The 16,397-nt window shown below is 50.8% G+C and overlaps 1 protein-coding gene across 7 annotated transcripts in view; it reads left to right on the top strand.

Annotated features, from left to right (window-relative positions):
* The first annotated feature begins 2,903 nt into the window (after window positions 1-2,903).
* The window catches only part of ADCY6 (adenylate cyclase 6), a 49,474-nt gene continuing 35,980 nt past the window's right edge, over window positions 2,904-16,397 (top strand). The window contains exons 1-7 of one of the 7 annotated variants that reach the window (XM_083427305.1): window positions 3,170-3,463; window positions 6,060-6,311; window positions 7,982-8,094; window positions 8,690-9,512; window positions 15,172-15,321; window positions 15,666-15,787; window positions 16,041-16,152. In XM_083427305.1, the coding sequence (XP_083283431.1) occupies window positions 8,691-9,512; window positions 15,172-15,321; window positions 15,666-15,787; window positions 16,041-16,152 (1,206 nt within the window). In that variant the 5' untranslated portion in view covers window positions 3,170-3,463; window positions 6,060-6,311; window positions 7,982-8,094; window position 8,690. Of the gene's footprint in view, window positions 3,464-3,792; window positions 4,368-4,797; window positions 4,982-6,059; window positions 6,411-7,981; window positions 8,095-8,689; window positions 9,513-15,171; window positions 15,322-15,665; window positions 15,788-16,040; window positions 16,153-16,397 lie in introns of those variants that run through there. The other 6 variants (XM_083427301.1, XM_083427304.1, XM_083427307.1 and 3 more) reach the window with 6 other exon arrangements.

Below are 16,397 nucleotides of genomic sequence, written 5' to 3'. Positions count from 1 at the left end.
CTGTACATGTATCTTTGCCACCCAGCCCAAGACCAGTGGGGCATAATGCTCAAAAAGCATTTTAGGTTTGATGCCACATGCAATCATCTAATGTCAGGATTTGAAAAATCATTTGCAGCAGGCTTGGATTATTCCAGTCTCAGGCTGACCCTAAACATTTGGCCTCTGCAGAGCACTCTTCCCGCCATGGTGATTGCTCCCAAAAACTTGCACAGAATTAGAGTGGAAAGCATCTCTTACTTAACACATCCCTCCCACCTGCTAGTCCTGGGCTTTAAGGGCTCCTTCATCCCCAACCTGTGTAGCTTTGGGGATCTTCCAGACTCCCTGAACAATCACAAACACAAATAATCACAAGCAGGCCTTTGGGGCAGTTGTTCTTTAAAGCTCGGGAAATTCCATTATCTTCCCCACTTTCCACTGGAAAGGAAAACTCAGGCACCAAGAGACCAATCCAAGTGAGAGGGCAGCTGTTAATCAGAAATTTACAGCTCAATTGGTTTGTTGTTGTTGTTTAGTCGTTTAGTTGTGTCCGACTCTTCGTGACCCCCTGGACCAGAGCACGCCAGGCACTCCTGTCTTCCACTGCCGCCCGCAGTTTGGTCAGGCTCATGTTTGTAACTTCGAGAACACTGTCCAACCATCTCATCCTTCATTGTCCCCTTCTCCTTGTGCCCTCCATCTTTCCCAACATCAGGGTCTTTTCCAGGGAGTCTTCTCTTCTCATGAGGTGGCCAAAGTATTGGAGCCTCAACTTCACGATTTGTCCTTCCAGTGAGCACCCAGGGCTGATTTCCTTAAGAATGGATACGTTTGATCTTCTTGCAGTGCTCAATTGGTTACATCTACTCAGATGTAAGCCCCACTGAGTTCATTGGGGTCTACTTTCTAGTAAATGGATATAGCATAGCAGCCTTACAGTGCTTCCAGGTGAAAGTTTATTGTGGAATTGTTGCTGTTCACACATGCAAGGTTTTTGCACCGTCCATATGACCGTTCTTGCCACCAAAATGGCGGCACAAAGTCTCTCCCTTTTTTTACATTTAATCCATATCGCCTGTAGAAAAGCTGTTCAGTACAAATAACCCATTATATACCTGCAGTGACTACTGGAGCAGAAGCTTGCCAGCACATGGGGGGGCAGGGGGGGCTTTTGGTCGCATGCGTGGTAAATGTTTTAGTAGGTTGTCCCCATTGCCACACTCCTGTTTCTATCTGCTCCTCACCTGAGCACAACTTGGCGATTTTGTTTCCCATGACCCTATTTTATTTTATTCTACATTTTCAAGTTCAGTTTCCCCACCTACTTCCACCGATGACCACATGCTGAAGGCACGTCAAAATTTTCAACAGCCCAGTTTGGAGGAGCTGTTTTCCCAAGATCTCAGCGCATGTGAGGGAGTCCCTTGAGGATTGCAATCACAACACATACATCAGGTCTTTAAAAATAATAATACAAGGTCTTGCACAAGAACTATGCATCAGAATTTCTGTATAGCTAAATACAAGCTTTTCACAACTCTTAAATGAACATTTTTTTAAAAAATGGAAACAGATCTGTCTGCACAGCACAAGCCTTCATTTTGCCCATAGTGAAGCATGATAACGAGAAGTAAAGTTTGCTCTTGTCCTCTACCTGTGATGTTTTTTAAGCTGTCTGTGGCCCAGAACAGGATAAGGTGGCATTGGGGTGGGGGTGGGCAGTTGAGGGAAGAAACAAAAAAATATAGCATTCCATCAAGATGGGAAACAGCTGAATAGCTATGAAATATCTGTAACTAAAAATGGAGTGTGTTGATGGTTGCATGCCAATCACGTACACACAAAAATCAGATCTGAATTACCTGTTCGTGACAAAAAACAAAACAAAACAAAAACCTGTCTGGAAGCACGTAGTGTTTAACATTTTCAAAATTCAAATAAAGACTGTTTTTGAACAATTAAGCACAAAAGATGCATCATGACATTATACTGGGACATGTGTTACTCAGGGATAACTCCACTTTTAGAATAGGGAGGTGATGTCCTTGAAGTGGGACAATGATAATGTCTGCAGAACCTGTGTAAGCAGATGCTCATGAATCTTAAGGGTTTCATAAAACCCTGCTTGAAAACACTCTCCTATGACACGCATTGGAGCAGGAGTTAGAAAGCTTGACTCCAAATAACTGCCACCAGCCAGGTGAAAAGGGAACTTGCAAAGAAAACACCACGTCAAATTCACAATCCGGTGAATTTTCTTCCATACTCGGTTATTAGAAAAGGAGTTAAAATGCATCCATATATTTAGAGTAGCCATGTTAGAGCTCCACCAGGAAGAATGGAGATGACGAAGAAGACAACGGCTGTGTACATAAGACAAGTTTAGAGTGCATGACATCACACAGAGAATCATGGGAACTGTAGTTTTACTAAGGGTGCTCTGAACTGTAGCTCTGTGAGGGTTAAGCTACAGTTCCCAGGAGACATAGCAGAAACAATGTGCTTTAAATGCACGATGTGTCCGCAGTCAAAGAAAAGAAAGGAGGCACCAAAGATATGTGAATGTGACGAGTTTCTGACACATTTTCTGGCTCTTGTTTCTCTGTGTGTCCAGTTACAGTCCGGGAAGGGTTAAGGCCATCACATGACACCCAGTCCTAATCCCCCTGCCATCAACTATGATGCAATGGAACATTCAGGAGAAAGGCTTCGGAATCAATTAATGCCTTTCACACCCCCTTCCCCTCTTCCTTGCCTGGGGAGAAGCCAAGCAGCAGGCCCAGGGGAAGCCCAGACCTTCTTGCGCAGGGGATAATCACTCCCCAAACAGCGCTTTAATAAGTCACTCTGTTAAGGAGATTTGGTGGCATTATTCCATAGCCAAGCCAATCTGCAAAGCAGGGAGGGAGTGGAGGTTTTGTACACACCCAGCGGCACAGGGGCACGGGTGCAGGTGCCCTGGAAGAACGGCTCAACTGTGCCCTTAACAAAATGCCATCCTTGCCACTGCGGGCACTTCCCTGGCCCCGCGGGACTCACGGTTAATTAACAATTAAGCTTACCTCTTCGGAGGATTGTGCCACGGGGAGGCCTGCTTTCCCCTTTCTCCCTCGCTGGCACAAACTAAGGGAGTGGCACGAACAGAAGGATTTAGGGCTTGTCCTCTGCCTGGCACTGTCCCCATGCCAAGGGCAAGCTGCTCACTAACCATTTCCCTTCCTCTGCTTGTATGCTGCTAGCAAGCTTGCGGGGGGGGGGGGGGACTCAAACCAGCCCTGAGAGATTGCCTGGGATCGGGATCTGGAGCGGAGCAGAGCGGCCTCCAAGTTGGGCAAACAGGCTGGCAAGCCATTTGTTGATGGATGGAGTGTATCTGACGACTGAAGCCGTGGGCATCCAAACGGGTGGACGCTTATACGGCTGGCAGAGGCATGCCTACTCAGAAGTAAATGCCGTTGTTTTCAGCGGGGTTGGCTCTCAGGTAAGTCCGCACAGACTTTCAGCCTGATATTCCTGTTGTGCGTTGGGGATAAGCAAAAAGCAGAGGGGTTGTCCTGGTTTAAGAGATGGCAACAACAGGTGGTTCCTGAGCAAAACCCAAACGGCATTAAGAGATTCCCCCTCTAGGCGACAATAGTTTGGGATCCACTAGTGTCCTGGGATCGGGGGATTTTTTTATGCTGGGGTGGGGGGAATGTGCGTACGAAGAAGAGAGCGCCTCAGAGACCCTTGTAGCCAAGAGTTGTGCTTTAGGACACCGAGGGCTGTCGCCACCCACGGGCGGTAGGTGTTGCGTGTATCTCCCGGCGGGCACGCGTGTGAGCCGAGCGAATCCATCTAGCGCAGCGTGGGGAGAGGCGGGTTGCACCACTGGGCCCAGCTGCCGCTCTGCCTGCTTGCAGCAGGTGCCCCTGCTTTGGGCAGCCTCCGCCGCCTCTCGTTGCCAAGCGCCCTCGCTGCCTGGAATCACAGCTCGTCTCTCCCTCGGCATCTCCGCTTCCCCCGCACCCCGCGCAAACGGCCCCCGCATCCCCGCGCAACAGGCGAAGGGAAGGCGACAAAAGGGACCTTGTGCCTTTAAGGCCTCCTGCTTGGCGATCCCGGTCAGGAGCGCACGGAGCGGGGCGAGCCTTGTGGATCCGGGCTAGAGGGCGTTTACTCTGGACAACGCGGGGAGGAGGGGACGGGCCCAGAGCGGGCGGGCGGGCAGGAATGGAGAGGAGGCGAAGACGGAGAGGGGGGCGCATGGTGTAAACAGATAGCGAGGGGCTGCAGAAGGATCTGCTTGCCAGAGATCGCTGCTTGCTACACCCCCCCGCCGCCCCACCCGCCCGAGAGGAGGGCCCTGCCGTGCCCAGAGGCGGCCCAGCACCCGGAGGTGAGTGGTAGTGGCGGAGGTGGTGGCGAACGGGAGCAAGCCGGAGAGCGCAGGGAGCACGGAAGATCTCTCCGAGGGGGAAATACGCTTTGCGCCCCGCAGGACGCATGGAGCCGGGCGGCGGCGGGGCGCTGGGAGGCTGGCTCTGGGAACCGCCGCGTCCAGAAAGGCCGGGCCTGGCGGGGGTGCGGCGGGGAGAAGCTAGCTGGGGAGGTGGTCCCGAGAGGGATGGCAGCGCAACGAGCAGAAAGGGGTGGGAGCAGTTAGGCCGTCCCCGCGGCGACTTGGCGCACGGGAGGAGAGGGGACCAAGCGCGCCGGCTGGGGGCGCTCTTTGGGCCCAGAGATCCGCGGCGACTGCGGGGAATGCAGCCGGGCGCGGGGGGGAAGGGGCGTGGGGACAGGTGCGCACAGCGGCGGGCCGATGCGGGGCCCTGGGGGGGGGGCGCACTTGCCCAGAGCCGGGAAAGTTCCACGGCTGCCCCCCGACGGGAACATTGGCTATTGAATTAAGTGGGGAAAGAATAAGGTGCCTGGAGAGCGCAGGAGAAAAGGCTAATGATCATGCAACTCCCAGAGTTGAAAGATTTCACCTTCCTTGTGTTCGTAAGGGCTGAACGCGGTAGGACTTTTCTCCCCATTTCTGCTTCCCCGAGGATTGGTTTTTCTGGGATCCCTCTGCAGGGATTGGTTGGCTCCCGAATGTGGGCTGGCCTGGGCAGCTTAGCTTCTCAGCCTGGTCAGGTTACATACCTGGAGGAGGAGCAGGTGGGCTTCCCCTGAAGCCTCTGTCTTGTGAGCTGTGGACTTTCTTCTTCTTTTGCCGCGTCTCCCCTTTAAAGCAGGGAAGGGGGTCTCAGGGCAGAGAGTCTCTGTGGGGCCCTAGGCTCTTTTCCCATTGAACTTTGGAACCACCTCTCCCAAGCCCCCTAGTAGGACCTGGGGAAGGGGATGGAAAGGGGAAGGAAGTTGACCTATAACCTGGTGCAAGGCAGAGGGTGCTGTGCTATAGGGAACAAGCTCTTGAGTGAGGGGTGTTGGGCTGCAGGGAGTAGGGTAAAAGTGACTATGCGAGGGAGCATGTGTTCTTCCTAGGATGCATAGCTGAACCAAGGAGGAAGATGCTGTTGTATCACTTTGTTATGCTTCGTTATTGCATCACTTACGAATGTGGGGGTTTTTTGCGGGGAGGGGGGAAATCCATGCTGGGGGAGCTGAGCTGTAATAAACCTTGCTATTAAACCAAAGTCCTTCCCCCTCCCCGCATGCTTGAGTTTTATTTCAGCCCGGCTTCTCCCTGGATGGGTTATGTCCTGCACCCCTTGACCTCCTCCGCTTGCCACAAAGCTGTCCTCATGTGCTGTTGGCTGTTGCTTCCCCCAGCCCAGGAGGCTGCGTCAGAGTGCTGCTGGTGTGTGTGTGAAGCCATTCCTGGTGTGTGTGTGTGTGTGTTGTATGGGGATTGGAGGGGAGGGGAAGGGGGGTCCGGCTTCTGAAGCCTGCCTGTGTGTTCCTACAGTAAAGGGCAATGATGTCATGACGTTGACGCCATCTCCCTGGATGGATGCAGATAAGAACAGTGTGGGAGGGCACTGGAATCGCTCTCCGAAGGGGTTGGAGCTAAAACAAGCCCTGGTTTGGCTGGCACTCAAGACAAATAGAGTTTGAAAGGGGAAAACTATTCCACTTTGGTTTTGCAGTGAATGGGCGAGCTAAGCCAGAGGAACTAGCACCGCTGCCCCTCCTGCCCCAAACTTTCCCTGGCCTCTGAAATCTCTCCTGTTGCACCCTGGGCAAAACTCCACACCGTTTGGAGAAGAGGAAGGGCACAGTGCTGAGAGAGCAGCAGAATGGCGAGCTGGAATTAGTGGACAAGTAAACGGAGTTTGGACTGAGCTGTGCCCATATAGTTCCTTTCACCTTGTGTTCTGGATCTTTGATGCGTGGATCAAGTGAGCCAGCAAGTGTCGGAGACCAGTGGGGTCTGATCTGAACTTCTGGAGTTTTCTGGACTGCATAAGGAAGGCTGCGTATCGTAGGCTGTGTTCACTGTATGTTTTAAGCTTTTCTATGCATTTTCTGTGTGTGTGTGTGCGTATTCGCTGTGCAGAGATACCATTTTGATGGGCAGTGTGGGAAAAGGACTTGTGTTTTGCAAGGGCTTTGGTGGAGATTGGTGGGTTGCTGTGCGTGTGAACGCTCTCTCTGTCCTCTCTCTTTGCCTCTAGTGACAGCCAAGGAGTGTGGTGTTGCCTTGAGATGTCTCTGAATAACTCAGTCCCTTCATCTGCATAACTCCACCTTTGCTTCTGTTTCTTGGGCACTCTTAAGAGTGTGATGAAATGTTAGGAACCCGGTTTTGCTGCCAGGGGGACACTTGCAGAAGACTCTTCCCACTTCAGGGGAGAGAGAGGGGGCAGGGCACAGTCGCCTTGCCACCAACATGCCACATGCCTTCTCAACCTGCCAGTTAAACTGGAAGGCTGGCCTTTGCTCCACCCGACCCCCTCCAACAGCATTCTGTAAGGCCTTGATCAATGCCAACAACCCCCTCTGCCCCCTTATTGTTGCAATGGGCAGGATGTGTATAGAGAGGGGACCTGTGTATAGCAGCCCCTCCCCATGGGATCTCTGTTGGTGAGAGCAATGCACAGGGAGATTTTGCTTCAGGCAGCCACTAATTCTCCAGGTGCAGCACTTTCACTTTCTCTCTGGAGGAATTACTGACAGCTGTCCTCTCTCCTGTGGGAGGTAGGGAAAGTGTGCAAGTCCACTGTTGGGGTGGGGCTAATCCCATTCCCTGCTCCCTTCCTTGATCTTGGGGATTAAGAATCAAGCAGGTTTTCCCTGGTGCAACAAACCCCTCCTCATCCACATAACACCATCCTTTCTGGGGTTTTCCCCCCTTAGTCCTTCGGAGTGGGTTGGAATGTTAGGAGCTGCTTTTTTAAAGAAGGAAAGAGAGATTAGCATATTGATCACTGTTCTTTTGTTTGAGCTGACCTTGGTAGGACAACTGTTGCTGCCTGTCCTCCACTTTGCTGCACCGGGGATGCTAAATAGAAGGAAGCCACCCTAGAGACTCTGTTAGCTGCTTTTTGTGCAGGACGGGGGCGGGGGGGGGACATGCCCATATTTCTGATTCCCAGTATCAGCAGCAGATGGTTCAGTGACCAAAGTACCTGTACATCTCCCTCTGTCAGCGCCACGCAACCTGAGGCTACAAAGCAACTTCTTTGAGCTGTCCTTTTGACTCAAAGCAGTTAATGTATTTACTTGTGTTTGTGTGCTATTAGTTAGAGCATTGCGCTCATACTGTCATCCTTGTTGGAAGGGGAATAAAGGGTAGATATCCTCTTTGCGTCACTCAGCATAAAGTATGCACAGGGGGGGGGTGAGGGGGTGTCATACCCTGGTGAGAATCTAGTTGCATTTCGGGGGAAGTGTCTGTAATAGTACTTGAGGTCAAAAGAGAATGTGTGAAGGTAACCAGATTGGCAAGTAGGTAAACATCCAGTCTCCAGTTCCAGAGAGCAGGAGAATGAGATGCAATGGGGGCTTCAGCCTTGGAAGAGCATCGAGGATAAGCAACAAGCATGACTGCTTTCTTTTCTTTGAACAGGTTGCCGCTCAATGTTGAAGAGGAAATAAGAGACGCCCCTCACTGCTGCTTCTTTGCCTTCCCTACGGGGATCCATGTCGCCTCCTCGTGTCCAGTTCCCAGCGGCCTTCCAGGTATTGAATCTCCCCAAGGCAGAGAGGGCAGCCTCTGATGCACTGGCACCGGCCCCTAATAAATCTGAACCCTCCCTCTGCAGGCTCTCAAGATGCTCTTTTCCAGAACGTGGATGCTCTGCTTCCCCTGTCCCACCTCTCTACGTTAGGCACCTCTGGTTTATGTATCTTGCCACACAAGCCTGGCCTCGTCCCCTGGCGCTGATCCGGCTGCCCTGCTTGAAGAGCATCCTATTTGGTGGCCGCCATCCTTGTTATCTAAACTGGAGACGTCCCAGTGCCCTGTGCGCTTTGCCTCTGTGGCCCAGCCTCCCGTAGAGAGGGGAACACCTTTGCCCAGGAACTGGTGGAGCCCTCCTTGCCAGTGGTCTGCTAATGATCAGGATTTCATTCTTCCCTTGTCCTTGCTTTGTATCCGGCAAGGAGAGAAAGCACCTCCTTCTAGGTTGTAGGGACCCATGGCAGGAACTGCTCCCCTTACTGGGCTGTGTGGGGAACAATGTGGGGTTGGTCCTGTCAGAGAGGCAAGCCCAGCTGACTTTCTCCCTTGCTCTGCCTGCCCTTATTTCTAATGCCCTTTCCCCCTCCCCCACAGTATGTCCTGGTTTAGCGGCATCCTGGTGCCCAAAGTGGACGAGCGGAAGACTGCTTGGGGGGAGCGCAATGGGCCCAAGCGCCACCGCCCAGCGCTCTGTGGCCCTCGCTACATGAGTTGCCTGCAGGACCCGGAGCTGGAGCGCGGAGGCAGCGGGGGCCTGGGCCTGAACTGTTCGTGGCAGGAGGACCACTATGGCAAGAAGGCGGCGCCGCCACCCCCGCCTGGCACTGGGGACCTGGGACTCAAAGCCGTGGACCTGGGCTTCGAGGACGGGGGCGGAGAGGCCAAGGGGCTCTCGGCCAGCGACTGCGGCCGGCGCCTGCTGCAAGTGTTCCGCTCCAAGCGGTTCCGTTCGGCCAAGCTGGAGCGGCTCTACCAGCGCTACTTCTTCCAGATGAACCAGAGTTCATTGACGGTGCTCATGGGAGTCTTGGTGCTGGCTTGCGGCATCATGCTGCTGTTCCACTGCGTGCCTGGCACTCCCCGCGTGCCCTATGCCGCCGCCCTGGCCGTGGCGGCCGCCCTGTTCCTCTCGCTCATGGTCCTCTGCAACCGGACTGGCTTCCACCAGGACTGCATGTGGGCCGTAAGCTACCTGGTCATTGGGGCATTGTGTGGAGTGCAGGCTCTGGGCACTCTCCTGGTCTCGCCGCGCAGTGCCTCCGAGGGCGTCTGGTGGAGCGTCTTCTTCATCTACATCATCTACACCCTCCTGCCCGTCCGCATGCGGGTGGCGGTCCTGGCTGGAGCCTTGCTCTCTGTGCTGCACCTGGTAATCTCCTGGCACCAGAACAGGGCGGACTCCTTCCTTTGGAAGCAGGTAAGGGGGAAGGAGTGAGGGCGGAGGAGGCCTGGGATTAATGAGTCCCTTGAGGACAAAGAAAAGCCTTGGAAGCTGTGAGGAAAGGCACACTTGAAACCGTATACTAATTGGGCAAAGGCCTTGGGTGTGAAACAAAAAGGCTGCCAAGTCGAGGACTCGTATGGTAATTGCTTCAGGCTTTGGTTGGGGGAGCAGTCAAGTGGCCTGCAGCCTCCTTCTCCTGTTGAGCTGCGTGGGAATCATGAATCTGTGGCCCCTTCCTAAGCTGGTAGGAGCAGCTTTGGGTAGTATGGGAGGAGCCTGCCTGTGGCTCCTCCCCATGCTGTGGGATCGGCCCAGTTTCTGGGAGTGGGTGATTGGGATATTTCATTTCCTGAGTTCCCCAAATAACACGGTAAGCTTGGCTGTTGGCACTAAAGCCTTGTGTGTGAAAACTTCGTTTTGCTTCTGCCCCGTATCTGTTTGGTTCTTGCCCGCTTTTCATTGCTTGGTGGTGACAGAGGAACGCCTGGGAATCTTGTTTGGCCAGAACTAGCACTGAACATCTTTTCCCAGCACCGAATCTGATGGCATGTCCACAGGATCCTCTGCTTAACACAGGAACGTTCTTTGTGGTGGGATGGTGGGATATTTTGGGGCAGTTTTAAGCTGCCCACTCAGACTCCTCAGTATCCTGCCTCTTGTTGCTGCTTGACCTTTTCCCATCATGAGTTTATCTAACCCCCTTTTAAAGCTATCCAAGTTGGTGGCCACAGCCGGGACAGCCATTTCCATAGCTTAAATATCGCTGGGTGAAGAAGGTTTCTGCCTTGTCTGTCCTGAATCTCCCAGCATCCATTGGATGACCTTGTGGCTCAAGGACAATGAGAGAGAAACCCCTGCCCTCTTTCTTCCCACCTGCGTAATTTTATATAGCTGTCTGGTGGTCTCTCCTTGCCCTTCCTTACGTGCCTTTTTTTTTTAATCCCCTAAGCTAACAAGTCTGGTGTGCTTTTCCTTTTTCTCATACAGGAATTGTTTCAGCGCTTGATAATTTTGGTTGCCCCTTTTCTCTGAATAAATTAGGAAATCAGGCATTTGAAAGTGAATTAGAACAATTTGTATGATGAAGAGTTCTCTGCTGTCCCGCAGTTGCATATTATAAATCAGTGCCATGAAAGACAAAGTCTTACCTATTTTGTACCTTAGAGAGTGATGAGCTAATTATGGTCTGCACTCCACAGAGAACCATATCTACACATTACTCCTAAGCATCTCTACCTGCTGTCATCACTGTATCATTAGTGCTACAGAGTCAGTGCTGTGTAGCATCCAGATTTATGGTGACCTTTTTATCAGCCTTCCCCAACTTGGTACCTTCCAGATGTTGTAGACTACCCCCATCCCTTGCTATTGGTCATGCTGGCTGGGGCTTGTGGGAGCTGTAGTTTTAAAACATCTGGTGGACATTAGGCTGGATAAAGCTGTTTTTATATGCTTACATTCCAAGCCTTGAATTTACTTCCCTGATGCTCTGTTTGCTGCAGAGATGAAGGCAAAGGTGTAATTTAAATGTCCACATTTATTCAGCTGGTAAATGCAGAAGTTCAGCTAACCATAATGTTAATAGTCAGTTCCATCACCTCTTTTTGTGCTTCTGTTTCTTTGGCCCTAGGAAGGAGCAGCATAATTTACCCATTTCTTTTGTATTTTTATCCTTTTGAAATCCGTCAAATTCAATGTGTCTAAAACTTACATAATTGCATTGCAATTAGGTTTTTGAACTACTACGTAACATACCTCTTAAACACGGGTCATTAAAATTGTGATGTTGAACACTACAGCGGCAATGAGGCATAATTCTAAAATGTGTAATGTTTGTGTGTGGAGAGGGAGAAAATGGGAGGAAAGGAAAGAGGCCACAAGAGGGTGGCCTACATAGAATAATGATCTGGCAGCTTGCAGGCTCCCTCAATGATTTATATCTGTGCCCCCTTATTGACATGGTTTTAGAAAAGGGTCTTTAAAACACTCAAATCCGCAAGTTCACTGGTTGTTTCTCCCCCACCGCTCCCCAGATCTCTCCTGTTCTTGCACTGTCCGTTAGCTTTGTTTAGCCCAACTTTCAGCGTTTCTCTTCTGGGAATAACTAGAAGGATCTGCGCCTGCAAAGTTATCAGATTGATGAGCGCTGCCACTGGCGACGGAGAGGAAAATGTGGTGGTCAGTTTGCAGCTGCTTCTCCTGTTAGTGTAACCTCACGGCCTGCTTGGGTTTCATCCACGCCTCCATTTGGTTCCCCTTCCTCCTCGGTTCAGCCTTCCAGTGCTCCTTTCCAAAAAAGGATCAAGGATACAGCTGCTCACATCAGCCTTTTCTGTGCAGGAGGAAAGAAGTAGCTACTTTCAAGCTTTGGGTTGCTGTGGATTTCTGGTTTTTTTTAAAACACACACACGCACACACACACACACAACTAGCTCCCCTATGATGCTTGGAATTATTGCTGTATCTTCAACTCGTAAACTAAAATAGAGTTAACCCTCAACTATCCAGTGCTGGCAGCAGCAATTGGGGAGTTAGCTTGGTGTCTATAAGTGGCCCAGTCACTGTCTGCCATAAGTTGGTGACATCCTAGTGGGCATTCATTTTTGCTACCTTTCAAAACTCTGGTCAGGATTTATTATTATTATTATTTATTACAAGTCCATACCACCCTTCATACAAAGATCAGAAACCAAAGTTTACAATATAAAAACACAAAAATACAATGCTCCCCCCACAGTTTAAAAGCCCATAGATTGTTTATTAGCCAAAAGCCTGGGAGGGATGCTTTGCCGGTGCCTAAAGATTAATAATAATACTAATACATTTCTTATACCCCTCACATCTGACTGGGTTGCCCCAGCCACCCTGGGTGACTTCCAACAAAAATACAGGGGAAAAACCAACAACAACGCAGCCAAGGGGAAAGCATTTTACAGGCGAGGGGCCACAGCAGAAAAGGCCTATTCTCGTGTTGCTGCCCTCCAGACCTCTCACAGAGGAGGCACAGATGATGATCGCAGGGTCCGGGTCACTTCACATAGGGAGAGGTGGTCCTTGAGGATTGGTTGACCTTGGTGACCGTAGTGGCATTGTGGGAAAGAGCCATTGACGTTTTTGCTCCAAGACTCACCATGCTGACAGCATCCCTAGAACCTACCATCAGTGCCCTGCAGTAATAAGCACACCTTTACCTGTGAGCGTTCCAGCATTTATAGAGTGGAGGTTTGACCTGCCTCCTCCCACAGCTGACCCCCAAGCAGATGTGTTAAGATCCTGTTTCCAGTTATCATGGCACTATTAGGTGACCAGAGAAGAAGCCTTAGCTTGTGCATTATTTACATATATATTATTTAGACTCCCCCCATGCTGTCTCAGTGGCTTAGGGAAGATTACAGATTGGCGTCACCTATTGACTGCGTTAGAGTAAGAACGAATTCACCCAAGCTGCCCAGTAAGCTTTCAAGGATACTGAGTACCTGTCACTGTGACAAACATTGCATGGAGAGAGAGAGCATGAGCTACAAAGAATGTCCAGAGTGACCAAGGGACAGCAGGTACAGCTACATGTGTGTGTGTGTGCGCGCGCACGTGCGCGTGCAAAAGTGCCACTGATTAACAAGGCAGCAGATTTTAAAGTTGTATTTCATATTGTATATTAATGCAGCTTCTTACCAAAAAAATGCAGGGGAGACGTGAAATAGATGGTAGGAGTGGTCACAGGCTTTGCAGGCAGAAGGTTCCAGGAGATCTTTGACATCTCCATTTTTCATGGAAAAATGCTGCCACTCTGAGTAGGCATTATTGGGCTCAATTGATAAAGAGTCTTTCCTGTTATTATAAGGCAGCTTTCTGTGTTTCTTATGTTTATAAAAGAAGAGTCGTCGTCTCTCCCGTCCACATAACCATGTGTGCACCCTCAAGGAAATGCCTCTTCTAAAATAGCGCTTGCTTTGTTATCTACCAAAAAAATGCATCTTGCTTCAGAAACATTGTTTCCCCCTTAATGCCACTGTTTGCAAATGTGCATGCAGACATCATTGATCACACAAACTTAATTAATAGGTTAATCAAATAAGAGTTTCAGCTGATGAATGAGTTGAAATGTCTCTAATTGGGCTTGTCGCCCTGAGAATAGACATCGGCCATAGACCAAGTCTGACAATTTCTTTTTCATACCTCCTTGGTATGGCAGGAATTGCACAAAGATTTCCAGCTGAGGTCTTTCCCAGCCCTGGCACCTAATCTTAGGCCTTCCCCATTCCAAGACCAACTAGAGATCTGTTAACTGGAAGAGCTGGTGATGGCCTGTGAAGTTAATCATCATCATCATCATCATCATCATCATCCACCCATCTGACTGGGTTGATACAGCCACTCTGGGAAGTTTCTAGCAAAACATAAAATACATGATAAAACACACTCCCAACCAGGTCCTGTCCAGGCCTGTTTGGCTTCAACATGGCGGCTGCATCATGTGCCCATGGACCATGCCCTCAACTTTTCTGAATAAATCTGTGCCTCTGTCAGCTTGTTTGCCCATTCCCTCCCAATCCCTTTCTCCATCATGTCAGCTGGACTGTAAGCTGGTGGGGAGAGGCTAGGGTGCTTTCTTAATATTTGTGCAGTACCTAGAAAACATTAATTAACTGAATGATATCAAGTTAAAGAGCTGAAGTGAGATTTCAGCTGGCAACTTCCTGGCCTGCAGCTCACCCTTTTATCCACGGCACCATCCCAGTTCTCTGCAGCACCTTAGCTCAGCGGCAGGTGAGTCCTGGAGGCAGGGCAGGCCCAAGATGTGTCATTGCCTGAGGCAAAAGACAAGACCGTGCCTCCCTGTTGCACATAACAGAAACCAAGCCGGCTGTTAGATTAATCTTCCTTCAATTATGGCAACAGAAGAGCAGGCTCAGCTTAGGCAGGCTAGGCTATGCGGCTCCCACAGTGCTCCTGCAACAGAGTGGAAAGGCCAAGGGCTGTTGCTGCTGCCTATTACCTCCCCCAGCAGCAGCCACCTGTCAGGTGTGAGGCAGGTGAACACCCGGCTCCGCCAAAAGGGGATTAGCAGGTATTGCTGGTCAGCTGATCAACAGGGCCTGCAAAGTGCTGGACAAGATGGTGCTCTAAAACGGGCTTCTAGGAACAGACAGTCAGCCAATGGTCAATCCAAAAGCTCCTTTCAAAGTGCTGCACAAGCACTGCCTATGAGGGGTGTAAGAGTTTGGCCGAGTGGTCAGATTCGGTTCCCTAGCCCTGCCTTAAACCTTAGGGAACTGTGTTTTGCTTGTTTTTCTTCCCACCCTCTGTCTCCCGAAGGCACAATATTGGGACCTCTTTTGTATCCTGGCAGCAGTGGAGGATGAGACTCCATTATGGGCCAAGAGGGTCTCCTTGGCTTGCACAAAGCTCCCAATTCATTCTTTAGGGAAGGGAGCAGAGGGTAACAGCACCTCAGGTGGAGGGAAGGTGGTCCACCTCCCAAACGTCAGGACCTGGAGTTGAAGATGAATGGGCTTTTTAGTAGGTCTAGGTTTCCTGCTGAAAGCTTGCTGGGAAAGAAAACTGCTTGAAGCAGGTAACTTCTTTCCCTGCTCCAGTATGCGTTTCACTTGGGTCCCTCTCTTGCTTGCAGCTTGGAGCCAACATTTTGATATTCCTGTGTACCAACATCATTGGCATCTGCACCCACTACCCGGCTGAGGTGTCGCAGCGCCAGGCCTTCCAAGAGACCCGGGGCTACATTCAGGCACGGCTACACCTGCAACGTGAAAACCGCCAGCAGGTGAGGAGCCATTGTGGGGGGCCAGGGTTGGGCTGCAGCCTTGAATGGGAGTTGTGGTGGGCAGGGCTGCCAGTTAAAGGGCCAGCTTGGCCAGTCAGTTCCTGATCTTGTGTGGCTGGCATTAAGCTGCTTGGGGACGAGAAGATGCCAGGATTTTGAGAGTCCGTCAATGTTGGGGGGATTGTGAATTGGGACAGAAGGATTGTTAAGGTTGGAAGAGAAAGGTGAAGGGAGGATTATCTGTGACAAGACTGAAACTGGTGCCTTTAACTTTGGTGTGTTGTGTCAACATTCTTGCTCTGAGGGGAGTATTTATGTGGCTTTCTCTCTGGGGTGGTGGGCAGGAGCGGCTCTTGCTTTCAGTGCTGCCCCAGCATGTTGCCATGGAGATGAAGGAGGACATCAACACAAAGAAGGAGGACATGATGTTCCACAAGATCTACATCCAGAAACATGACAATGTCAGGTACCAAGCTATTGGGATATGGGGTGTGTGTTTGCATGTGTGCACCCATGCCTGGGAGGGACCGAGGCCTAGGAGTGGCAAGGACGTCAGTGAAGCAAAGGCCGTTCTACTGTAAACATGGAAAAATTAAACTGCAGGGCACATGCTTTTCGACAAGACGTGAGCGGGTGGGTCTCTGGGTGCTCGAGGAGAGAAGGCTGTTAGCTCCTTGCCAGTTCCTATGCTCATTTCCTGTCTCTTCTCACCCCAACAGCATTCTGTTTGCTGACATTGAGGGTTTCACTAGCCTGGCGTCCCAATGCACAGCGCAGGAACTGGTCATGACACTGAATGAGCTGTTTGCCCGTTTTGACAAGCTGGCTGCGGTAAGTGTGTCTAGCAGGATCGGCCAGTGGAAGAGCTGACCTGTGTGGGAATGATGGTCTGCCTCTGCTCATTGGAGGAATATGGCCCAGTCGGGGTTCTTGCAAATGTCTGCATGTTTTAAGCATGCACACCTCCCTTGAGCTTTGTGCTTATTACAGGTGTGCCTGCAGCAAACACAGGTGCCGTGTTAAGAAATCCCCACAAATGTTCAGCTCCGGTTCCACCTCCTTCCCTATGTTTGTGG

The sequence above is a fragment of the Podarcis tiliguerta genome (assembly GCF_965153285.1).
Source record: "Podarcis tiliguerta genome assembly, chromosome: 2".
Taxonomy (NCBI): Eukaryota; Metazoa; Chordata; class Lepidosauria; order Squamata; family Lacertidae; genus Podarcis; species Podarcis tiliguerta.
This window is presented reverse-complemented; position numbering and strand designations above follow the sequence as displayed.